This window comes from Salmo trutta, chromosome 14 (assembly GCF_901001165.1).
Source record: "Salmo trutta chromosome 14, fSalTru1.1, whole genome shotgun sequence".
In the NCBI taxonomy this organism is placed as follows: Eukaryota; Metazoa; Chordata; class Actinopteri; order Salmoniformes; family Salmonidae; genus Salmo; species Salmo trutta.
In genome coordinates this window covers 31634810-31662089 of record NC_042970.1, presented here as the reverse complement: position 1 = coordinate 31662089, position 27280 = coordinate 31634810, and the positions used below count along the sequence as shown (strand labels likewise).

General features: G+C 42.7%; 1 protein-coding gene and 1 non-coding gene across 2 annotated transcripts; both read right to left on the bottom strand.

Annotated features, from left to right (window-relative positions):
• Positions 1-1054: 1054 nt before the first annotated feature.
• On the bottom strand, positions 1055-26626 carry c1ql4b (complement component 1, q subcomponent-like 4b). Its single transcript, XM_029775312.1, is given in 3 exon segments — positions 1055-4109; positions 25020-25437; positions 25439-26626. Coding segments are annotated over 3 exon segments (726 nt in total). The 5' UTR covers positions 25567-26626; the 3' UTR covers positions 1055-3929.
• LOC115148007 (U7 small nuclear RNA) lies at positions 7189-7241 on the bottom strand. The gene has a single exon (XR_003866582.1). It is a non-coding gene; the product is annotated as a U7 small nuclear RNA (small nuclear RNA).
• Positions 26627-27280: the final 654 nt, after the last annotated feature.

Genomic DNA, 27280 nt, shown 5'->3' with positions numbered 1-27280 from the left:
GTGTGTGTGTGTGTGTGTGTGTGTGTGTGTGTGTGTGTGTGTGTGTGTGTGTGTGCGTGCGTGCGTGCGTGCGTGCGTGCGTGCGTGCGTGCGTGCGTGCGTGCGTGTGTGTGTGTGTGTGTGGTGCTGGAGAAAAGAGAGTGAAGCCTATTGATTATTTTAATCCTCCTATTTGTGAGTCTGTGATCCTCTCGGCTCAAGATTCCACGGGGGGATTGCTAATGGGCCCGAATGCTTCCCTCCTCAGCCCTTTCTCCCTGTCCAATTAACTTTACACTGGAATCTGCCAGGAGAGAGCCTGAGGAGGAGGGGAGTCTTCCAAGGTACACCCCACCCCTTCTTTTCTACACCCCTATCCATCCCCCCAGTCTCCCATAGCCACCAAATTCAGCTAAAACATTTAAATCCAGAATACTATTACCTCTCACCTATAATTAAAGATCTGTCTGCTTGTTTTCACTCTTACAAGATGAGACCTCCATTCAGCCAATACTTCAATACCTCAGACTGGTTCACTGAGGGTGGGAGCAGAACAATGGTCTATTCTGTAATTGTAGAGTTTTGCTTGTGGTTTCAGTGGTTAAGTGACAGGATGCTGTCATTTTATATGAGTAAGGAATCACCTAACTGTGGTAATAGTGAGATTAAATAAATAAATAAATAAATAAAGCCAACATTTCGGTTATTAGGTTTTTCCATTCAATTGTTGGGAGCATATATAGTGAGCGACTGTCTTTACTTATTTTTAGACAGTTTACTTTTGGTTAGCCAGCACCTCTACAAACATTTTTAGGTGAGCATCAGCTCATGCTAATTTACTAAAATAATAGTGAAATGTGAGATAACAGTAGCTATTTCAGTGGCATCTGAGAGTTTAAGTTGTAGTACACTGAATGCAATGTACATCCATAAATGCAGTATTCATCCTTAAGTCTGTAACATTCATTGGTTCTCAACTCACCACATAAACAAAGGAAAATAAATTACTGCAGTAACAAATTGACAATGTTTTTGGATTGTAAATAATGACAGCATTAGTGTAAGTCAGCAAGTGACTCAGAGGCGTCTTCACATTGGTTTATTGTAGGTCTTAGATATAGTCTTAGGGCTGAGTTTTTAGTATTATACATAAGATATACACACACAGCTCAGCTTGCAAGGTACAGTGACAACAATCAATTCATACTGTTCAAAAACAAAGATCAGGTTTCTTTTTCAACAGTAAGTTACTTAACATTGTTTAGTGCCAGGGAACACAGCAGAATGCAGCATGACACAGAGGGAGGTCATGTACACTCACACACAAACTAATCTGTACATTACGTTGGTGTAAATGAGATGGTAGATGGTTGTTGCAATACTGTCCGTTAAGGTATAATACAGGAATAATGTTTTCATCTGACTGATGCAGTTTGATAATAACCAGTGTTCTGTCTCTAGATCAAGCCCAAAGCTCTGTCCTGTAGTTGGACCTGAGACTCGACACACACCGGTTCACTGGGTTGTAACATTAATGCACACACATGGTGTAGCAGTATCATCCCTGCTGCAGCAGCGGTTCATTCTGGGGTTTTCCTAATACAACTACTTGTTACAACAGAGCCCTCCTCTGAAGTCCTGTAACATGTACAACTACTTACATTAGGTACATGTATGATGCTATAACTACAGATGCGTGTCACGAGGATCTGTTTTTCATGGTATTGTCTAGGCAGGGCATTTACATTGATGTAAAGATAGTTAGTTGTATTTTGTTATGGTATGACAAGATAACTATGTCGCCACACTAAAACCGCCATGAAATCCATTCTGATCGATAACACAAGTGAAACATTATAGATTCTCGTTGCCACTGTGTCAAGTGTTTGCATAACATCTTTGACCGACAGCATCAACCTGAACCTGCATATTTGGATTGCATTTACAATTAGTAATGTATGGTACATTCAATAAAACACACAAAGATGCACATTTCCATTGAAGACACTCTACGGTAGCATATATTTGAAAATGTGAAACTAGTTCTGTACAGAGTACAAGATGAATCCTCAATGTCCATATCCACACTGTAAACAAACCGTCTGCTTTACCTTTGAAGAAAAGAGGACTCATCTATATACAAATAACCAGTATGATCTAAAGCTCCATCTCTGTGTATGCCTTTGACACCCATTTTAAATTGCTATGTTATCAATTGAATGTAAAGTGAATATAGGAATAGTAATCCTATAGTAGTCCCGCCAACAGTTGAGGGTTTATACACAGGATCATTAGTGGAACATGATGATGCTCTATCATCCGCCATAAGGTCTGGAAAAATAATGTATCTGTCTACCATAAGCCTCATCGTTGATATCCTGTGTGTTAGGAAAACCCCTATAGCTGTAGCCAGGGGCCATGTGGGTAAAACTAACAACAACATGATACTTATCTTTACACACACACACACCATACTGGATGATGTTCGTGATGTTGCGTGTATTATCAGCTCCGATCAATATATTCATGACTTTTCTCGTTTTGTGTCTTCAGCCGTATTGGAAATCCATCTCGGAGCGAAGAAGGGAGGCGGGAGGCCCCGCAGCCAAGCTCGAAGTGTTCGATTTACAGTCTGCATTCTGAGACGATTTTACTCAATTCCACACTGGTGGTCGAAATGGTCAGCTCCTGTCAATGCAACACTAGATAGGGGAAGTCAATTAATCACTGTGTGTGTGTGTGTGCATTTCTGTGTGTGTTTGTGTGCATTTCTGTGTGTGTGTGTGTGTGCATTTCTGTGTGTGTGTGCATGAGTCATGTATGCTTCCACATACCTGATCACATACACAGATGTGTGTGCATCAGAAGTGAATATATACACTCCACTCCATACGTATGTATTTGGACAGTGAAGCTGCATTTTTTTATTTGGCTCTATTCTCCAGCATTTTGGATTTGAGAACACATGTTTGAGGCAACAGTACAGAATGTCACCTTTTATTTGAGGGTATTTTCATGCATAGGCTATCTCTTTGTATCTAGTCCCTATTGGGCAATTTTTTTTCTCCAAAACACACACAAAAAAAAAACCGCAAATGCATACAAGTTTTTAGAATCACAAGCTTGATGTAGTCATTGTGTGCAAGGATTATGGGACCAAATACTTATAGCGTTTGACTACTTTAATACACAATATGTGAATTTGTACAAATACTTATGACTTATTCAAATGGATACATAAAGTGCTTTGATACATAAAGCGCTTTGATTTCTAAAAGGTAAAACGGATATGTATGAAAATTACCCTAAAATAAAAGGTGACATTCTGCACTGTTGCCTTCACTGTCCACATACATATGGAGGGGAGTGTATGTAACTTTAAGAATATACACAATATCAAGATTATATCTTTTTTTGTCTTGACATAATTCTTGTTTATCATCACATACTTACATGCTAGTTTAATTTAAATATCTGTGATTCAGGGATATCATGAGAATTACACAACACAGTAATACTAATACAAAAAAAATTAAATGTAAAATATATACTTTTTTTTAGACCTGCAGGCGGACCGGACCCATAGCCGTGGGAAGTAAGGGTGCTGCAGCACGACAAACAAATGGACATGTGGGTGTGTATATTAAATTAACATTTCTATATACACACTTGCACATTAGATGCCTTGTAACTGCACTTGGTTTGGAATGTTATGGTGTGGCCACTATCCAAACTTTTAAAGACATAAAAAACACAGAGCAAATATACATTTTCCTTTTCCCACTGCATCTGTTTCTTTAAATAATGTGTGTGTTTTAGCAATAGAGAGAGAGAGAGGTTTAGAGAATCACGTTGGATGAGAATCCCGAAGAAGGTGCTGTATATGTTTGCCTGGGAGATTGTTTGTTTGTGTGGTTGTATGTTTGTGTGTGTGTAACGCATGAATGCCATCAGTCAGGGTAGATGAGGAAGCCAGAGAAGGTGCTGTATTTGTTGGTGTTTCCTCCGTGGACTTTGCCCCCATCGAGCTGCACACACACTTCGTCCCCCACGTCCAGGTGCAGGATGACACTGTTGGAGGCGTAGTCATAGTTCAGATCAGCATCCTGGGCTATGGCACTGGCCCTCACCTGAGAGAGAGAGGGACAAAGAGAGAAAGAGCGAGAGAGAGATGGAGAGACAGAGAGGGACAAAGAGAGAGAAAGAGACAGAGAAGGGGGGGTGGGTGGGGTGGTAGGTTGGAGAAAGTGACTAAGTAGACAAGTGGATAAATAATACAGACATGGAAAGCACATCATCTAATTACATGTATTTAATCCAGAGACAAGACCTAATTAATTTGGGTGTGATGTGTTTATACATGTACAGTACTATATAATGTAATAGCTCAGCCTATGTCGCCCTTCAGTCCCTAAATGGATTACCCCAGAAAACACTGCTTCTCCAGCTGCTCTCTCCTCAGCTGACTATGTGTTCTCTCATAGTCCTAGAGCATCTGGTCATCGTGGTGTTGGCACAGGGCTACTCATTTTTCCTAAATGGAGATTTTATATTTTCCCCCTCTCTCACCTGTCCATCTCCTCACTTGAATTCCATGCTGTCACTGTCACTTGTCCACTCAAGCTTAACATTGTTGTCATCTATCGCCCACAAGGTGCCCTTGGAGAGTTCTTCAATGAGCTTGACACTTTGATAAGCCAATTTCCCAATGATGGCTCACCACTCATCGTACTGGGCAACTTCAACCTCCCGACGCCTGACTTCATCTAATTTCTTTCCACCTCTTTCTTTCCCCTCCTTGCCTCTTTTGACATCACACTTTCTCAGTCCCCTCCCACTCGAAAGGCAGGCAATACGCTTGATCTCATCTTTAGTAGGGGCTGTTCGCCTATTGATCTCACTGCAACCCCCCCTTCAGATCTCTGATCACTACTTTGTTTCTTTTTCTCTCCTTCTCTCCTCCAACCTTACCCGCTCAGCTCCTACCCAGATGGTCATGTGCCATCACAATATTCTCTCTTTCTCTCCCACTATTCTCTCCTTTTCTATCCTATCATCTCTTCCTGCTAAATCCTTCTCCCTCCTTTCTCCTAACTTTGCCTCGTCGAGCGTACTCTCCCTCCTTTGACTCTAACTGTTCCCTTTTCTGCCGGCCGGCTCGACCCTCCTGTCCTGTTCTGTGGCTGAGTGACTCACTGCATGCCCACAGAACAAGGCTGCGGCTGCTGGACAAAAATGGAGGAAAACTAAACACCGGCGGACCTATCATCCTTCCACTTCCTCCTCTCTACCTTCTCTTCTTCTGTATCCACTGCTAAAGCCCCTTTCTATCACTCTAAATTTCAAGCCTCTGCTTCCAACCCTGGGAAACTATTTTCCACCTGCTCCTCCTTCCTTAATCCTCCACCCCCCCCCCCACTCCCTCTCTGACATTCGCTCCGACATTCGCTCCTCATTCACTCAGCCTACTGAGTCCACTGGTCCTCCTCACACAGAACTACACTATGCCTTGACCTCTTTCTCCACTCTTTCTCCAGTTGAAATCCTGTGACTATTGATGTCCAGTCACCCAACAACCTGCCCACTCAAACCCATCCTCTCTTCCCTTCTCTAGACTATCTATGGAGACTTTCCATTCCTCACTTCCCTCATCAACTCATCCCTGACCACTGGTTCCGTCCCCTCTGACTTCAAGATGGCCAGAGATGGCTACAGACCGGTATCCCTTCTTTCTTTTTTTTCTCCAAACACTTGAGCATGTTGTCTCTGACCAACTCTCTCGTTATCTCTCTCAGAATGATCTTCTTGACCCTAACCAGTCAGGCTTCAAGACGGGTCACTCAACTGAGACTGCTCTCTTCTGTGTCACGAAGGCTCTCCGCTCTGCCAAAGCTGACTCGCTCTCCTCTCTTCTCATCCTCCTATATCTATCCACTGCCTGTGACACTGTGAACAATCAGATCCTCTTCTCTACCCTGTCAGGGCTGGGCGTCTCAGGCTCTCCACACTCCTGGATGGCATCCTACCTGGCAGGATGCTCTGCTGGTGTCCCCCAGGGCTCGGTTCTAGGCCCTTTCTTCTTTTCTCTATGCACCAAGTCACTCAGGTCCGGCATATCCTCTGATGGTCTTTCCTATCATTGCTATGTAGATGACACTCAACTATTTTCTCATTCTCCCTCCTGACACACAGGTGGCGACATGCATCTCTGTGTGTCTGGCAGATATCTTAGCTTGAATTTCAGCCCACCACTCCAAGCTCAACCTCGACAAGACAGAGCTGCTCTTCCTCTCGGGGAAGTCCTGCCCGCTCCAAGACCTCTCCATCACGGTCGACAACTCCACGGTGTCACCCTCCCAGAGTACAAAGAACCTTGGCATGACCGTGGACAACACCATGTCATTCTCTGCAAACTTCAAAGCAGTGACTCACTCCTGCAGGTTTATGCTCTACAATATCCTTTGAGTACATTCCTCACACAGGAAACGGCGCAGGTCCTAATCCAGACATTTGTCATCTCCCGTCTGGACTATTGCAACTCTCTGTTGTCTGGGCTCCCCACTTGTGCCATCAAACCCCTGCAACTTATCCAGAATGTAGCAGCCCATCTGGTGTTCAACTTTCCCAAGCTCGCATCGACTACCAGACCATGGTGCTTGCCCCTTACTGAGCAGCAAGGGGAACTGCCCATCCCCACCTTCAGGCTATGCTTAAACCCTACATCCCAACCCAAGCACCCTGTTGTGCTATTTCTGGTCTCTTGGCTGTCCCATCCCTACAGGAGGTCAGCTCCTGCTCAGTCCAGTCAAAGCTCTTCTCTGTCCTGGCACCCCAATGGTGGAACCATAGAGATCCTATTAAATAACTAGAGGGGCTATGTCATCCCCCATGAAAAAATATTATTGTGTATACTATGGTAGGAATACTGTTGTGTTTTTGCATACTTTACTGTAGTATTTATAGTTTACTATAGTATAAATACTGTAGTAAAAAAAAGAGTAGTACATACGATAGTAATTACTGTAGTGTTTTTGCAGACAAGTATTTACTGAAGTGTTTTTGCGGACTGTAGTATGGTATACTGTAGAATTTACGGTCGAATTTGTGCAAACTGTAGTATACTGTAGTATTTACTATAGTGTTTTTTTGGGGACACTACTGTAGTATTTACTAAAGTGTTTGCGTATTATTATCTTTGACAATGAAGTGGGGGGCTTTCTCCTTGAGGAAACCTACTAGAGAAATACTAAAATATCACATTTTCCATAACCTGTAGGTAGGACAGAGTTCAGAGCTTCTACTATTTTCTAGAACCTGTAGGGAACAAAATATATTGTCTATACTTGGGTTTAGGTTTCTCACTTACGGGTGACACAAATTGGGATATGCGGGAGGGAAACGCACAGTGTATATGCAAATTAAATACTGTAGTATTTACTATAGTCAAAATGTTTTGGGGTTTTTGTGGACTGTAGTGTTTTTGTGGACATTTCTGTAGTATTTACTACAGTGTTTTTTTGTGTTGCCAATACTGTAGTGTTTAGTATAGTATACTACAAAATTATATACAAAGTACTACACATGATTGAGGTTTACTACAGTGTGTAGTACAGTATTCTACAGTATACTACAGTTTACTACATAATTATATAGTAAGTACTGTAGTATTCTATAGTAAACTCAAATCAAATCAAATCACATTTTATTTGTCACACCGAATACAGCAGATGTAGACCTTACAGTGAAATGCTTACTTACAAGCCCTTAACCAACAATGCAGTTTTAAGAAAATACTAGTGGTGCAGCGGATCACAAAATGGTTTTGAGTCACGGATTCGATAATTTTTCGGATCAGCAAAAAAAAAGAAGGGAGATAAATTAAACTTTGCTTTCCATTTATTGCTTAAAGAACACTTAAAGCAAGGAACTTTTCAATGTTTAAATAAAATATTCAAATAAAATATTCAATACTCAATTGTTAAATTAAAGTGCAATATGAGGCATGAAACCTTCTTCCTTTGAACAATAGTGAATGTAAAAATAGCTTGTGTCTTCATCATCAATACAAAGTAAAAAAATAAAGAAAGCAAAGCAAACCTGAGCTTGTAACTTATTTTTCAAAAAGATGATGTCTACATTGTCTGGGGACCTCTTTACAGTCACTATGTCCCCTGCCGTGGAGAACACCCTCTCACTAGGAACTGAAGTGCCAGGCACAGCCAGGTAGCATCTTGCCGTCATGGCAATGTGAGGGTATTTACACTCATTGCTTTTCCACCATGCCAGTGGACCACCATCCACTGGAATGCCGCTTGCTGCCTTGTAGGATGCCACCTCCTCTTTGATAGTGTTGGCAAACGTCTTGCCTGTGTCCTTGCTCACAAAGGTCTCCCCGAAAAGCTCCTTCATGGCCAAATTATTTAGTGGAAGAGATGCCTCTGAGTCTGCTCCGGTCGGCTCTGTGGCTTGACCCTGCAGAAAAAATGACTTGATCTATGAAACAAACAAATTATTTATTTTCATATTTCATAGAACTATAATTGTGGCAATAACATTTAATAAAAGCCATTATTATTCCAATCAAAAATGATGATTATAATAGCAATAGCATAGACTTAGATTAGACTGCAGTATATTTATTATTTAAGTAATTCACTTTTATTTATTTTTTTACCTCTTCAGTGGCCTCAATGTCAGTGGTGAGATCACTGTATGTCCTCCGGTGTAGGGCAGGGTCTAGGTGAGACAGGGACTTGAACAGACAGGGACTTGAACAGATAGGGACTTGAACCTTGGATCCAGTGCAGTAGAACTATGAAGGTAGTCCTGTACATTAAGGGGGTATCTGGGGTTCAGGTCCTCTCTAATGGCAGCCTTGACATCTCTAGTGATGGTGCTGTCCTCCTCACTTGGAGCCATGGATTGTAGAATCCTTGTTTTCAGAGGTAGGATCATGGACACAGACGGTGACATTTCAGTGCTCAATAGGGTTGTAACCATTTTGAGGGGTTTGAGCACCTGGAGGACCTCCTCTGCTACTTTCACGTCATCATCAGACAAGGTGACGATGTCTTTATTTTCTTTCAGGGTCATGTCTGTCAGTGCAGAGTATACAGCTGCCTGCTGCTCAAGATGGCGCTCCAACGTGTCATAAGTGGAGTTCCATCTTGTTGTGACATGGTGTATGAGCTTGTGGGTCGGTAGCTGTAGCATTTATTGCTTGGTCTTAAGCACATGGGCGGCTGTTGTGCTTCGGTGGAAAAAGGAAACCACCTTCCTGATCCTCCCAAGGAGACGGCCCATCTGGTTCACTGAGATTCCCCTTTGGGATGCTAAATTGATCACATGTGCAAAGCAAGCTATCTGTGGCCCCAGTCTAGCTTCTAACACGGCATTTACCTGGCATTATCTGTGGTGATTGGGATATTGCTATTGGGCCTCTCTAGCTTCCACTCTGCTACTGCTCCGAGCAGTACCTGCGCCAGATTTGTGCCTGTGTGACTCTCATAGAGGGGGTGTGTCTGTAGCACTGGACTTCACATCTCCCACTCCTCTGTGGTGTAGTGAGCAGTCACAGTCACGTAGCTTTCTGTTACCCTGGAGGTCCACTCCTCTGTGGTGTAGTGAGCAGTCACAGTCACGTAGCTTTCTGTTACCCTGGAGGTCCACTCCTCTGTGGTGTAGTGAGCAGTCACAGTCACGTAGCTTTCTGTTACCCTGGAGGTCCACTCCTCTGTGGTGTAGTGAGCAGTCACAGTCACGTAGCTTTCTGTTACCCTGGAGGTCCACTCCTCTGTGGTGTAGTGAGCAGTCACAGTCACGTAGCTTTCTGTTACCCTGGAGGTCCACTCCTCTGTGGTGTAGTGAGCAGTCACAGTCACGTAGCTTTCTGTTACCCTGGAGGTCCACTCCTCTGTGGTGTAGTGAGCAGTCACAGTCACGTAGCTTTCTGTTACCCTGGAGGTCCACTCCTCTGTGGTGTAGTGAGCAGTCACAGTCACGTAGGTTTCCGTTGCCCTGGAGGTCCACCCGTATGTGGTGAGGGAAACAGAGGATGCCTTGGATAATTCGGCGACAATTTGATATTTTCCTGTTCATAAAGATCTGGCTCGATCTTCATACTGAAGTGGATGCGCCAGGGGATTTCCTAGAGTGGCTCAAGCACTTTCACCATATTTTTAAACCCTTTGTTTTCCACAACAGAGGATGGACTCATGTCTGCAGTGATAAACATCCCAATAGATTTGGTGATGGCTTCAGTCCGGTCTGATTCTGCAGCAAAGGGCTTAAATGCCGCGGTGAGAAGTTGTTGTCTCTTGGCTGAGTTGGCTCCCGTCACACACCAGGGTGATGACGCTTTAAATATGTGGCTATGCTCGATGTATTTCCATGATCATACGGCTTTCTTGTGGCACAATGCCTACCCACCGTAATGGTGTTGTCCACCACCCTTCTTCCATCATCATATTTGACAGGGAAGCTAACATGCTCCCATACATGAGACTTAAATGAAGCGGGAGGCTTTTCCAGTCCTTCAGCTCCTCCGATAGCCATGGCTGTCACTGCTCTTTTTTCTTCTTTGCTTTTTGCAACGCGAGCATCCGCCACTGATTCGTTGGGATTCAACATGCCCCGTTCACGTGAACAGTACACACAACTGCTTTAAAACAAATCATCAAATCAACCTTCAGGCTTCAGAGTAAAACACAGCACGCATCTGTCTTTTCTTTATCTTTTCACTGCAACTCTGCATCGATATTTAGGGAATTATTTATTTAAAAAGTAACTGCGACAGTAAAACTGTATTTCACACTATGATGGTTAAACTTTGCAAATGATCTACGGTTCACATGTGTGCCGAACCGTGGGGGGTGATCCTCATGGATCAACTAAGGTCCGTTACACCACTAGAAAATAGCAAAAAAGGTAAGAAATAAAAGTAACAAATAGTGAAAGAGCAGCAGTAAAATAACAATAGCGAGGCTATATACAGGGGGTACCAGTACAGAGTCAGTGTGCGGAGGCACTGTGGTATTTGTTATGTGGGATGAACCTTCAATGTTCCAGAATGGGGCATTTTACTTATGCAATAAAATAAAAGTAAGGCACGCGATATATCAGAGATTGTGTAATAGAATTATTGTCAACTTAAAATATTGTCACATAATTATAAATACAGTTTATATTGGTTTCATACCAAGTTTCTGTGTAAATAGCCTCTAAAATATATATAAACAGAATGTATAAATTGTTGTTCTTGGAAAATGTCAGAACTTGTTGCATTTCCAACTTGTCTAAGTCCTATCATCAACTGAATTCAGTCAGTGTCTGGCTGTGGATTCACTGCATTGTTTGATTGGAATGCTGGCATATTGGCGGTTCATTTGAAATATCCTCTTAAACTGTCTGGCTAGTTAGCTAACAAATACACAGTGCAGATAAATACTTCAAATTCATTATTACAGTACTGGCAAACCATGTTTGACCAACTCACCTATCAAAATGGCTGACCTTTATCCCATTATAAGAAGGTTCATGTCCATTCTCGTATTCTAATTCCTTATTCTATGGGTGGAACCAGCTTCCCTGTGATGCTAGGACAGCTGAGTACCTGCCCCTCTTCCAAAAGCACCTGAAACCCTATATCTTCAAAGAGTATCTTAAATAAGACATCTCAGTCTTATCCCATCCCACACCCATTTCCTTGCACTTATCTTCACCTACTATCACTGACTGCTGATCATTTCCTTATTGAGGAAAAATGTACTTACTACGACTGTGATATGTGGTTGTCTCACCTAGCGCGATGAATGCGCTAACTGTAATTCACTCTGGATAAGAGTGTCTGCTAAATGACTCAAATGTAAACATGTAGACTCTTGCACTCCCACGCCCCCTTGTAACCCTTCCTGCTGTCCCTGCTTCCTCATACACCCCCCCACCACAGACAACCTTGCCCACTGGCCCGGACTCATCTCTTCCACTGAGCAGCCACTCTAACTCTCCTCTCTGTGGTACATTAGCCTCATGTCTGTAATGTAATCATGGCCTGAGGTTGAGCCTTGGTCATCATGGTCATCTAAATGTTCATTACTGGGATGAGAAGGACACGGGGGAATATGGGCCGATTATGGCTCATCCCTATGTGTTCATTTACAACTATCCCTCCAAGACTATCTCCCCAACACACATAGTGTAAATCATTAATATTCACTACTAATGGCCCAAAAGAAGGAATACGGGTATTTCCCCACTGTCTCTATTTCTTATTTTTACCTCTCTCTTTTTCTCAGCTTCCCTCCTCCAATCTTCCCTCTATCCATCTTTTATCTCTCCATCCCTCTCTCTCTCCTCCCGTTTCCCCATCTCATTCTCTTTTCTCTCTCTGAGCCGTGTAATATTATTTCCTCCTTCACTCTGGGGTCTTTGTATAATGTCATCGGTACAGCGGCCTTCCTGTCCAATGTATTGCTCTAAATAGAAGAGCTGTGTATTGACCTTTAACCCAGAGCCTTCATTGAGAACACAACCTCACACTATCGATTTATCGGGGTGTCCAGCACCTGTTGCAGTGGAAGAATGATAGAGATCGCCTCCTAGACGGTTTAGTTGGGATCAGGGAAGACGTGCTTCAACAGAGTATCAATCTCAATGTTCCTCATAGTCATAATATAGAAATCAGATTAACGTGTTTAGAACATGGTTTTAACTGATCTTTGCTTTCCTATTTAGTAATCAAGTATTTTACAAACTCTCACCAGTCACGCATTTATATGTCTGCCTCAAACAATTATAAAAGTATATTCCATTTATATTCATTATACATGGTAAAACATAGGAAAAGACACTGCTCATGGTATACACATTTTGTGTACACCAATGGCCTATAATGAGTTGCACTACATCTTAAGTTGTGCCATTTATTCATTGTCTGTTTGTAGCCCTAATTACTAAAGCTGCTTATAATGAAAAGTAACATCACCAGATAAATAGCCAACTGCTCAAGCATGGGATCCATTTAATCGTGGAAAAATTGAATACACTAGCGCATCTATATTAATTAATGCAAATCTGATACCCTCACTCCATCCTTGTCTCTCTCCCAGGGCCTAGGCATGGCTGAGGATATGTTCCATCATCTCAACCTGTCACCAAGTCCCTGTCCCCTATGATCGGTTAGACATATCAAATGAAACTAACCATTTCTCCACAACCTGGTTGGCAATAACGATTTTTTTGCACATATCATCAATTTAACTGATTAGGCTACTCACTATAGTTTCCCATATTCTTATAGGCCAGAATATCTCTTTCCACTTACAGCTTGTTGCATGGGCCTTTTTTCTTCTTCCCAAAGACTCACATGAATCGATCCGTTCCCTTTGTTGTTTTTAATCCAACTCACATCCCTCCATTAATTGTTCTGTCTCTCCCTCTCTGCCTAACACCCCCTCCATCATCCTCCCTCCTTCCGCACCCCCTCACTATCTCTTCATTCTGGACCCATCTATCCATCTTTTTTTGTCCTTTCCCCAGAATGAGATGCAGGTCACGCTTGCGGTTTCTTCCCCTGCCATGGCAGTGTTGGCGGGAGCGGCGGCTAAGCGTGTCCCTGTCCGGTCTAAATTGGATTGATTAACGGCGCGCTGCTGTGCCAGGTCTCCCGGGACCCCCTCCAACACCCCCCCTGGTAATTGGTAGTCGAACAGCCATGGCAGCTCCCTCCTTAATGGGTCCCACTCCTCAATAACTCCATACAATCACAATAAATGGGGCCACAGAATAGGCTACTGCGGTCAGATGGTCTCCTGAAACAGTGGCGGGAGGTCAGAATAAAAATCCATGCTTGGCTACACACACTGTTGTCTATAAAAGCTGCTGGACTAGTAGTATTTCCTTTAGTAGTCTATATTGTTTTTTTATGTATCTCAGGTAGACTGGAGACACATAAAGGAATTGCATCTTTTAAAGATCTTTTGCCATCTTCTATAGACTTCCTCTTCTCTGAGAGAAATGAATGACTCCCGTGAGGAGGATCTGTGATGTGGTTTTGTGTAAAACAAAATGGAGAACGGAGAGGCTGACTTGCTGTCAATCCCAACATCTGTCTACATGGTTGAGTGGCATTAATCCCCTGACATTCTCTGAGTTGTGTTTTGAGGGGCGGGCAAGGAGGAGAACCTTTCCAGGAGAACCTTTTTCCATAGATGTATAGCTAGGCGGCTTATGTTAATCTACACTGGGTTGTTGTGGTTTAGGGTTAAGGTTAGTATTCTAGTTTGGTATGGGCCTTGCCACATCCTTATAATTATTCATCTGTCATTCTCTCTTGGTAGCACTTGGTCATTCCTGGTTCACAAGTATCAGGCGATATCATTAATAGTATCAGACAATATATCGCCATATCAGTATCGGCCGATAATGGCAACAACAAAAACATAACAACAGAAAAATGGTATCTGAGAATCTTTTTCATAAAAAATATGAAATAGTAAAGCATCTTATCGGCCATCATGGTCAAGAAAATATTGGTTATCAGTATCAGCCCAGAATTTCCCAATGTCAAGCTTTCAGAGCAAGTGGCCAGCTTTTACTTAACAGATGACACTGCCCAGTTTTGAATTCAAGGTCAAATGCCATGAGCGTTCTGTCTATTTGAATATCCCAAAGCTACCAATATGCTACCTTCAACCTCCTTCAAACTGCATGCAGAGACATTAAAATGGTATACATGAGTTCGTCTGACTCCCAAGTCCAACATACCAAAGTATCCCTTTAAAGGGTCATAACAAGGGCTGTGACAGTGCTGGCGTGTATCCCTCCTCCCTGCAATGACCCTTTAAACATGGCATTCAGTTAATTATATTTGCTAGCGATAAGGAAGCCTGGTTATTTATGACTTCTGGCACAGAGCCATAGGGGACATTACTTCACCAAGGCTCAGACAGCAGAAAATATATTCAGTTGCTGACATTTAATGTGTAATGTTTATGATTAATGTATAGTTGCATTGTAATTCCTAATATAACCTAGTGGCTTCACAGCAATTCTGCCCAACAATGAAGCGTCATGGTGTAACATTTAAAAACCATGTTGGTGAAACCAATGTATTAAAATGAGAATACATGTACTGATGAAGTTAAATATATTTCAACTTTTCACTGCAATGGAGCGGAATGTTCTGTTTTTTCCTTTCAAAACTGGTTAAAATGGCTACTTTTACCCTGTAGGCACCTGCAACTTACCACAGGTGAGATACACAACACATTCAATTACAATTATTCCCTCCAACCAATTTTGAATTTTGAATAATTTAGTCCTGGCCATTTCCTTGAAGTAAAAAATCTAAATTTCAGTTTAGATTTTATTTCTTGGTCTTGTGCAGTTCTAAATCAAACAAATACTCATGTGAACACAAACGTTTTTCAATTTCAACTTATTTTAGAAGAAATAGTGAATCATGCAAAGTATGTAGGGTCTTATTTATGATGTTATCCTCAACTCTAAAGTAAGTGCATGGTCAAACAGCAACGAGAAAATAGTCATTTGTATAAATAAATAGAGCATACCAATTACAGAACATATTGTAAATACTACCACCATAACTGTTAACGTACCAGCATTTACACAAAGGGAACAGGCGGAGCAGTCTGATTAGAGAACCAGAGCAGTGAATCTCAGTTTGGGCTCTCACCCAGTAACTATCAAAATGAAACCTTGTTTTCTCTAAGAGGGGAGGAGGGGGAGCAGTGGGAGTGTGAAAGAGAGAAAGGCAAATCGGGATTATTGTCAACTGCAGTGGAGATTGATATCGACAAGGGAGTGAATTTCTGTCTGTTGGCCAAATGCCGTGCCGACTTGAGCTGCTGCTGGGGAGAGCGAGGGCCCGCGGGACGACAGGGAGGATAACACTGCCTCCACTTTTCATTATTGGGGCACCATTAAATAGGAGAGGGAGAGAGATAGAGAGAGAGGGACAAAGGGAGGGAGCTAAAGACAAAGAGAGGAGAGAGGGATGTGGAGACAGAGAGTCAGTGGAGAATAGGAGAAGGCAGAGAAGGAGAGCCGGGAGAGTACAGGGGAAAAGGGAATGGGGTAAAGAGAAAAGAGAGGAGAGGGATGGTGAAAACGAGGGTAAGTGAGAGAGATTTAGAATGAGACCACAGGAGGGAGCAGCTGCGTGCCACTTTAACAGTCCAAGCACAAGACGGGTGAGGGGAGCCAAACTGGAGGGGGGCTGGAGTATGGGGAGGGAGGGAGCCCATTGGATAACAAACTGATCAAGCGAGCCTATTTCAAGGGGGCAAGAATGAGACTGGGGAGGTGGGGGTCTGCGTAGTCTCTGTTATTTTGGTGTTTTTCAGTGGTGCCCTGCTCCTCTGGTAATAAAACTGACAGGATTCATTCACCGTGATGTACAGACCTCTCAGAGCGGAGCGAGAAGATTGAGAGGGGTCTCTTAAACTCACCTGTGGGACCACTGTGGGCAGAGAGGCAGGGGTCGAGGAGGGGGGAGAACTGATGGAAATATCCAGTTTATGCAATGCTATGGCGCTCTGTCTGTCTGCCTGTCTGTCTCTCGCTCTGTCTGTCTCTCTCTCTCTCTCTCTCTCTCTCTCTCTCTCTCTCTCTCTCTCTCTGGTCAGTGTTAAGGTGTGCTCTGTTACCATTAGGGTGGTGGTTGTGGAAGCCCTTTAGCAGCCATGTGGGTCTGACCCCTAATTGGCATGCTAAATGCTAATATATTGCCATGACACTCTGGACCTAAGGTGAAGACGTTGATTAGAAAGTCGCTAATTGGCTCTGGGCTGGCACGTACCAATGGTGGAGACTGTTCAATTGGATATAAAGGGGTTTCAGCTACAGACGACTCTACCTGCAGAGCATCAACTATAAAACAGACATAGATTGAGCAATGACATTAAGTTAAGTGACAGTCAGTCACAGGTCATTTGCTACCCCCTATTGACAATTTGGACATGATGAATATTGGGATCCTTGCGATATTTACCAATGCAAACACGTATGCTGGCAGGTAGATGCACAAGTATGCACACAGGCAGGCAGACACAAGCATGCATGCACACACATAGGCATGCGCACACACAGGCACACACACACACACTCACACACATTTTCTTGGACCTTCCTAACCACTGTTTTCTCCTCCATATCATCTGATTACAATGCTATCTAGGCCCATCTGTAAATAGCACATCTGTAAATAGCCCATCCAACTACCTCATCCCCCATACTGTTATTTATTTTATTTATTTTGTTCCTTTGCACCCCAGTATCTCTACTTGCACACTCACCTTTTGCACATCTATCACTCCAGTGTTTAATTGCTATATTGTAATTATTTCGCCACTATGGCCTATTTATTGCCTTACCTCCCTTATCCTACCTCATGTGCACACACTGTATATAGACTTTTCTATTGTATTATTGACTGCATGTTTGCTTATTCCACGTGTAACTCTGTGTTGTTGTTTGTGTCGCACTGCTTTGCGTTATCTTGGCCAAGTCGCAGTTGTAAATGAGAACTTGTTCTGAACTGGCCTACCTGGTTAAATAAAGTAATAAAAGTGTGGTTGGGTCTTGCTAACATCACATGACTGATTAAACATTTACTTCACATGTTCAGCCAATCCTAAAACATCTCACACCGCTGCCATTTTCATAAAGGGATCAAGCTGTCATGGTGGGGAGAAATTCTTCATTGGCTACCTTTAGTTCCCTCATTATATAATACCATGAGTCATGGGTTAATGCCATACTTTTAGCCTTCACTGTCTATTCTGGCAAATGTTATACTTCGAACGCCATATACACGTTCATGATCTCTAAGGGCTAAATGCTCTATATCCTCCCGTACACAGAAAATGGTCTTTATCAAACCCATCCTGACATTTCAACACTCCTCAATGAGAAAACCCAACCTTTGGGATGAACTATTGAAGTGTGAGGCAAAATGAGAAGGAAAACAAAGACAAGACAAAAGACCGGAAAAGGAAGAGAAGGGAGGCCTATTAGTCTGCACTGTATAAAGGCCAGTGATGATTAGAGAAATGTATGGACATATAGTGTGTGTGCGTGCGTGCGAGCGTCTGTGTGCGTGCGTTCGAGCGTGTGTGAGTGCGTGCGAGCAGACGAGTGTGTGTGTGAGTGAGTGAGTGAGTGAGTGAGTGAGTGAGTGAGTGAGTGCGTGAGTGCGTGAGTGAGTGAGAGAGTGAGTGAGAAAGAAACACACAGCAAAACTGCATTTGTGGTGTACTGACTTATAAATGTCCTCCTGTGTGACTCAGTTGGTAGAGCATGGTGCTTGCAACACCAGGGTCGTGGGTTCAAATCCCAAGAGGGACAAGTACGAAAATGCATGCAAAAACACAGCTTGTTTTTCACAAGTCAAATGAATGACAAGAAGCATCGCTTGGAAAATGTTCGCTGCTATAAAAGGCAGCGATGTCATTTCCAAGGAAGTGTTATGAATATACACTTATACCAAAGCTTTGCTGTTGCAGTTTCAAAGCCACCTGTATGTCCTACAAACTCTGGATGACAAGTAAGGGAACGTCAAAACAAATGTAGACATTAAGTCCTGTGTAGCAGACAGTATCTGGAAGGGTGTACTAAACTAACACCTCCACTGAAACCCATGGTAATTAGTAGCCGCTAATCCTGACAGCGGATACGTCAGGCCCACTAAATGAGATCTAGCGCTTCACACAGTTGTCCACAAATTAGCTGCTAGCATCATTAATTAATGAGCTAATTAAGTTGATGTTGGACCGGATCCCTTCTGAAGTGAACATGACTGTGTTTTTGGATCAAAACGCTATAACTACACTGATATGTATAGCCTAAAGTTCAACTGAATGGAAAAATACTCTCTCTAGCTCTCCAGTAGCCAATGTCCTCTGTGAGGTGTGCAAAGGGTGAGCCGTGCGAAGCGGGAAGTGGGGCCGCGGTTCCAATGTTGTGTTGGGCTTAATTAGTGCTCAGTCTGTGTCCGGGTCTCTTTCTCCAATAGGTCAAATCAAACCAAATGCCACAGTCCTGTAATGGGGACACGGTGTCACAGGAGGCACAATGCTACTGAGCAGACATGTTGGGTCTAAATGGTTTAGCAGCAGCTCTTTAAACACTGTACTGGACTCATCATAAACTATTATATTGAAGAAATATGAGGCCAACATAGCACCGGCCAGGCCTAGACACTCCCAAAATGACCAATCCATGCATTCCATACCGGCTATAAATATTAATCCCACTCCCAGCTCATCATCGCAAAGGGCAAAATCTATATTGGTTGTAAATTATAGATCCATGGGAAAGGTCACTTACTTTAACAAAAATCTGTTGGTGGCTCAAGAAACATGGAGAGAGGAGATCTGACAGCTCACTAGGGTATGCAGGCTTGTCAGTTGTGAGCTGGGATCAGACACAGTATAACTTCCTTCCATAGATGTCTAATAGGTACACTGGACACACTGGACACACTGGACACACTGGAAAATATGTCAAGGAGCACACGTGAAGGATTCACCATCCATCTAGCAATATCAGATATTCAGAGATTTACGACTGTCAAGGTCTTTAATCATTTGAATTTCTTCCACCTTTCTGTCTTTACACTGGCCTTCTCTTTCACGCCATCTCTCCTCCTCTGTTCACTCTATCCCTCCTCATCTGTCTTCTTTATGTTGATCTGATCCAGTGCTCTCATGTTGGCCTCGCTGTAGCAGTGTGTCTCTCATCCCGTATGTCCGCTCTCCTTTGTTTATCCATCCATCTTTCTCTGCTCCCTTGATCTCTCTGTCTCCCCACTTGTCTGCAGCCTGCCTCCCATTACCTACCCCCAGTTGTGTCTTAATCCCACCTCCCTTTGATTTACCGTGGATAAACTGTATCTCTGTGTCAACGCCACAGCCGGGGGTGGCGTTGACACCTAGATCTGCCCTTTGAGTTATAGTCAATGTAAATCACACGTACATCATTTTTCTGCCCTGTACTTGCTTCCCCTTAGTGACATCATAACATTCAGTTTCACTGCTCTGCAGATGACACACAGCTTGGTTTACCAACCAGACCCAGTGACCAAGCTAGCGTGGCTAACCTTCACAAGTGTCTTGCTGGCATCAAATGTTGGATGTCTGACAATTTTCTCCAGCTCAATGATAAGAAATCAGAGGTTGTTTTATTTGGCCCCCACCTTGCTAGAACCTAGATTGTAAATAACCTTGGTAATTTGTCCACCAAAATAAAGTCTACGGCCAGAAACCTTTGACCCTGACTAAACCTCGACCTGCATGTAAAGAATGTTGTCCAGTTCCTGCTTTTATCATCCAAGAAATAAAGCTAAAGTCAAGTATTTTATTTTAGTCACTGATCTGGAGAAAGTTATATATGCTTTTCTTTCCTCAGGCCTAAATTACTGCAACTCTTTGTATACGTCTCAGTCAGAAATCACTCCATCGTCTACAGGTAGTTTAAAAGTCTGCAGCGGAGCTTTTAACAGGCACCAGGAAATGCAACCATATCACACCTATTTCAGCTTCTCTACACTGGCTACCAGTCACTGTTAGAATAGATTCAAAACGTTTAAGGCTTGGTTTAGCCCCATCGTATATCTCAGATATTTTATCTCCCTATGAGCCAGGACGCAGCCTGAGATCCTCTGGCAGGGCACTTTTGACCATTCCAAAGTCTAGTTTGAAAACGAAAGACCGGACATTTTCCTTTAGGGCCCCTAGACTTTGGAATGGTCTGCCGGAGATGCTTTTAATGTATGATTTTAATTAGCTATCTTTTTTCATTCTCTTTCCTCTGGTCTGTTGCTTTGTTAGTACTTTTATTTTATTATTTTATGATATGAAGCACTTTTACTTGTATTGAAAAGCGCTATACAAATAAAGTTATCATTATTATTATTACATAATTATTACATAAAACTACAGTTTGACTAGGAAACTCAGAAGGACAGGTACAACAACTTAAATGCAACATCACAATGGACACATCACAATTTTCAATTTCTGACACAATCCAAATAGTATGCCTACACATTGCAACTACCAAACATTGACATTGACATTGGTACTCCTTGCTGTAACTTTGATGTTCATCCGTTGGTCTCTAGCTTTGGCTATACGATGTTCTCCCAGGGTTGTGTTTTCTAATTGACCCCATCGGTTAGCTCCCCAACGAGAGCACTTGTCTATTCACTGCAAAGTGGGACCACGAAGTGGAGTGGGCCTCTGGAGGGGGGATGGGCACTGAATTAGGTTAAATAATTCAGTTGATGGAAAAAATAATTAATGGGCAAGCCAATAGACAAGCCAGAAGAGACCAGAGGGGGGGGGGGCACTTGTGTGTGTGTGTGTGTGTGGTGTGTGTGTGTGTGTGTGTGTGAGAAGGGACGCACAGGTGGATGGGAGAGGTTCTAATCTAAAGGCCATGAATGATTTAACAGCGGGACAGGACAGGAATGACAATTTCAGTGACGGCACACGACAAACCAGGTCTGCCAATTATGCCTGGCATTTTCCTGTCTTCTTTACTGTGTACTTTATACACCCACTGTCAAATTGATGACTGGGGAGGCAGTGCGGAATCTACCTCTTAATAGACCTGGTCAAATAAATACCCCGTGTTACGGGTGTATTAGGGAAGCTGGGAGAAGTGCCAAGGTGGTACAGGATCCGAGGAGAAAAAATTATAGACATTTTTATTTTCAAAACTTGTGAAATGAATGGTAACTAATAAAATGTTTAAATACTGCATGTACCTGACCTGAACTCATCCATTCCACCACCAATTGGGTAGGTAACATTTATACTGAACACAAATATAAATGCAACATGCAACAATTTCAAAGATTTTACTGAGATACTGAGTTCATATGAGGAAATCAGTCAATTAAACTAAATAAATTAGGCCCTAATCTATGGATTTCACATAACTGGGCAGGGGCACAGCCATAGGTGGGCCTGGAAGGGCATAGGCCCACCCACTTGGGAGCCAGGTCAACCCACTGGGGAGTCAGGCCCAGCCAATAAGAATGAGTTTTTCCCCACATAAGGGCTTTATTACAGACAGAAATACTCCTCAGCACCCCCTCAGACAATCCCGCAGGTGAAGAAGCCGGATATGGAGGTCCTGGGCTGGCGTGGTCACATGTGGTCTGCGGTTGTGAGTCAGGTTGGACGTACTGCCAAATTCTCTAGAACTTGTATACATTCAACCCAGTGAAAACTGTCTGATGAAGACAGGTTAGATCCCTTACACTTAGATCTGGTTGTTTGTACTAGTTGACAAGGTGTAAGAAATCTTGAGACTAAGGGTAAGAAATCTTCAACTCTAGCATTTCCACTGAAGACAGTTTTACAAAGATTTTATGACGGATAGTTGTCCATGCCAACCAATCTTTAATGAAAAAGCAGTAGCTACAGTGAGGGAAAAAGTATTTCATCCCCTACTGATTTTGTATGTTTGCCCACTGACGAAGAAATGATCAGTCTATAATTTTAATGGTATGTTTATTTGAACAGCGAGAGACAGAATAACAACAAAAATATCCATAAAAACGCATGTCAGAAATGTTATAAATTGATTTGCATTTTAATGAGGGAAATAAGTATTTGACCCCCTCTCAATCAGAAAGATTTCTGGCTCCCAGGTGTCTTTTATACAAGTAACGAGCTGAGATTAGGAGCACACTCTTAAAGTGAGTGCTCCTAACCACAGCTGATTACCTGTATAAAAAACACCTGTCCACAGAAGCAATCAATCAATCAGATTCCAAACTCTCCACCATGGCCAAGACCAAAGAGCTCTCCAAGGATGTCAGGGACAAGATTGTAGACCTACACAGGGCTGGAATGGGCTACAAGACCATCGCCAAGCAGCTTGGTGAGAAGGTGACAACATTTGGTGCGATTATTCATAAATGGAAGAAACACAAAAGAACTGTCAATATCCCTCGGCCTGGGGCTCCATGCAAGATCTCACCTCGTGGAGTTGCAATGATCATGAGAACGGTGAGGAATCAGCCCAGAACTACACGGGAGGATTTTGTCAATGATCTCAAGGCAGCTGGGACCATAGTCACCAAGAAAACAATTGGTAACACACTACGCCGTGAAGGACTGAAATCCTGCAGCGCCCGCAAGGTCCCCCTGCTCAAAAATACATATACATGCCCGTCTGAAGTTTGCCAATGAACATCTGAATGATTCAGAGGACAACTGGTGAAAGTGTTGTGGTCAGATCAGACCAAAATGGAGCTCTTTGGCATCAACTCAACTCACCGTGTTTGGAGGAGGAGGAATGCTGCCTATGACCCCAAGAACACCATCTCCACTGTCAAACATGGAGGTGGAAACATTATGTTTTGGGGGTGTTTTTCTGCTAAGGGGACAGGAGGGGTCAAATACTTATTTCCCTCATTAAAATGCAAATCAATTTATAACATTTTTGACATGCATTTTTCTGGATTTTTTGTTGTTGTTATTCTGTCTCTCACTGTTCAAATAAACCTACCATTAAAATTATAGACTGATAATTTCTTTGTAAGTGGGCAAACGTACAAAATCAGCAGGGGATGAAATACTTTTTTCCCTCACTGTATCAGGGTCGCGGTCGACTCAGTAACACACCGCTGCCTGACTATACAGCCTGTAAATGATGTGTAAAGAAACCAAACACCAGTGTTTCATCCAAACACTCAGGCTGATTTGGCTTGGCTGGTAACAATGAGTCTTATTCTATTCCTCTCTGGTAAATCCCTCTGTGTCGTTCTTCTGTTCCACACCACACATGTCAAAATCGAACCTCATCGAGTCAGGGTTTAATCCCTCAAGCTTGTCATGCATCTCCAGATGGGCAACTTTCAAGCCTTTTTTGGTTTTTTTGTTGTTGTTGTTGCTTGTTTATTTATTGATGTTAAAGCCGGAGATCCTCAGAGGACAGTAGCCAGCTGTTGCGTTTTGGCGGCACTCCACAGAGATGTGGAGGATCGTTATCCTCTTGATCGCTTAGCTGTCACTGCATTCTCTCTCTTTCTCTCCTGCTGCCCAAATCAGGAGGTGGAACCTGACAAAGCGTAAAACTTGTTTATCTTCTATTAAGTGAGGGCTTACTTGTTCTTATTCAAATGCTGAATGAGTTATTTTATTCTCATAATAATCTCTACTTCAACGTTCCTTCTTTTCCATTTTTATGTTAAATCTTGATTGCTTTGCTAAGACATCCTTCAAACATCTTAACAATAATAGAATACTCGGCCCACCTCATTTGGACTAGCAATAGCGAAATAGTTAGTGTTGAGGGTTTAGAACGCTTAGGCCTAGCATACTTTGAAGTTGATTGGGATATGTAAGAGTTCCACTGTTCTTACTTGTGACTTCATGTTTGAACAGTAATACTCTCTGAGTGTATCTGTGTAAAATACAGGTCCTCTGGTTAAACTTCCTACCAGAATAGTTTTTTTTTAAGGTATTTCTATATTTAATTAGGAAAACAAGCTGATAAATCTCTAAATCTTGCCTATAATCAGACCTTTCCTTTAATAATATAATAATAATGACACTTTTATCCAAAGTGACTGGCAGTCATGCACGAATACATTTGACATATGGGTAGCCCCAGTGGGAATCGAACCCACGACTCTTGGCATTCGTTACAAGTACCATGCTTTACCGACTGAGACTGAAGACATATATGCATACAACTCTAACAATATACCCCTTATAACCCTTTCTATTTTTCAGAGAGGCCTATGACAAGGAGAAACACACATTAGAGAATAATGGAAGAAGAAGTGATACAAGAAGGCATAGGCAGCTCTGGGGTTCTCATACTATTATAGAACTGTTGAACTGTTTTAGTGTAAGAACAATTGAGTACTCATCTGTCTAGAATTCTTTATTTTTTAATGGGAACTGTAGTGACATTTAATGAGAAACTGACACGGGCACGAGCAGCCAATTCCCCCAAATACATACGCACACACAACAATACACTCCTCTCTGACTCACCTGTCCATTCTTCTTCAGGTCGGCCCACATGCTGGTCCCGTCTCCGCCCCTCATCAGGACATGGTAGGTGAAGAAGTAGATGCCAGGTAGGGGGCAGGTGAACTTGCCAGTGCTGGGTTCATAGTAGTTCCCCACATTTGTCACCACGTCGTCAAACCTCAACACTTCACTCCCTTCATGCTGTTTACGGAGGCCTGCATAGAAGGCAATCTTGGGGCTATAGAAGGAGGGGACGTAGCCCCCTGGGCCAGGGCCGGCGGGCCCAGGGGGGCCTGGCTTGCCTGGTTCTCCAGGGGGACCTCTGGGGCCTGGGGGGCCAGGAGGTCCAGGGCTCCCACGAAACCCAGATTTGCCCCTTCTCCCTGTGAAGTCTGGGGGTTGGGGGGAGACAGCAGTCAGCTCGTGGCTTCCCTGTGGGGGGGGTGAAAGAGTCGCACACCATCTTGCAGCTGCCGAGCATCTCATAATGGGTGCTCCCGCCCCCAGACGCGCCCCCTTTGGTGGTGTGAACCAATAAGGGGATGGCAACCAGCAGCACCAGCACCATGGCCACGCCCACTCCTGCCCCGATGACACGTTTCCTGCGGCTGAGCCGGGTGGCGGCCAGCGTAAGGAAGTCCTCCTCCCCCTTGGCCGGAATGGTGGTGCCGGCCAGAATGAACTCTGGGATAACCGGGACTAAGGGGAAAGATGGTGAGAGAGAGGCGCTGAGGGGGAAAGGGGAGGAGGCAGAGAGGTTCTACACCGGGAGTAGGAGGTGAGGTAGTTAGGTAAAATAAAGGGAAAGAAGGGGTAAATGAGGGAGAGTGAAAGGGTAAGAGGGTTATGAGGAGAGACTGGAAATACAGGAGATTTCAATGTAAAGAAAGGAATGAGATGCTATAGGACACTGAAGGAACAACAAAGATCAGGAGTTGTTGAAGTCAAATGTCAGGAGGAGAAACATGTTTTTCCATTCCATAAATAAAAATCAAAAAAAGACTAGGTTTATCTTTGGATTTCTCAACACCTTTTTCTTCACATCTATTTTTGAAGATTGGACTTTTTGTCCGCAAAGCAATATTTATTCACTTTTCTCATCCCTATTTTCAGTAAAGATCTCACTGATATCAAAAGTAGTATGTTATTATCTTTTGGAGGACTAGAGGTGAAACCAGCCAGTTGAGTGTGGACACCTTCTCCGTGTTACAGACATGGGTTGAAACTGACTAAGTCACACATCCAGTTCTTTGGAAGGATAAATACAAGGGTTTTCCCTGGGATAGAATATAGTAGATTGTAGATGGTTCTAGAGGATTCTTTAAAAATATAAATATTTTTCAGACAGAATGGCAGCAGAATCTCCTGGTGAAATGGTCTTATATTTCTCATTTGGAGAGCTGTCAGGTGGGGTCTGCTGCTTCAGTATTCCCACTGGACTCCATCTCACCCAAGGCATTCAGTGAAGGGCACTCACTTGTCTGGTCCAAGGATCAGTGGAAGGGAATGAAAAAAATGCTTCAATCTCTGGTCTTTTTTTCCTTCCTCTTTCCTTGTGCTTCTCTTTCTCTATGTATTTTTAATTTGCTTAATCCTGGGTGTGTTTTCCTCATGGGTAGACTAACACATTCCCCTCTCAGATATATATATTTTTTTAAGTCAGTATTTATCAAAACACAGTGTTGAGAAAATGTTCTGTTCCTCATGAAAACTTGTTCCTCTGTTTTTTGTGGCGCGCTGAGTCGTAGCAGAGAATATCTCAGGTTCCACTGTTTGCTTCCGAATCAGACATCTTGTGCCAGGAGCATTCTATTGGGGGAAGGAAATATATTTTGAGATTGACCTGACTATATTAATACAGTATTTTTTCACTATGGGCTATGGTTATAACATAGCTTTCTATGATCCGATACAATGAAGAGTAGATAATATCTAACCATTATCACAAATCAACTCACTAACTGCAAAACAGTAAAGTGTTTAAATTATCCTATTGGGACTGAGCTACATTTGATGTAAAAAAAAAAAAAATGCAAGAAGTGTAAAGTAACATGATTTAAAACTATATTCCTAAATGGTTACATTTACTTTGTGGATAAATGTGAGACTATTTGTTCTTTGGAATAATAATAATAATAGTAATAATCAAATAAATAATAATAGCCAGGCCTTATAATAATTTTAAATCAAAAAAGGTGCATAATAAACTGGATTAGTAAATTCTTTGGACATAGGAGGGTCACTGAATTATCAGTAACATAACTTTATTCAAGCATTCAAAC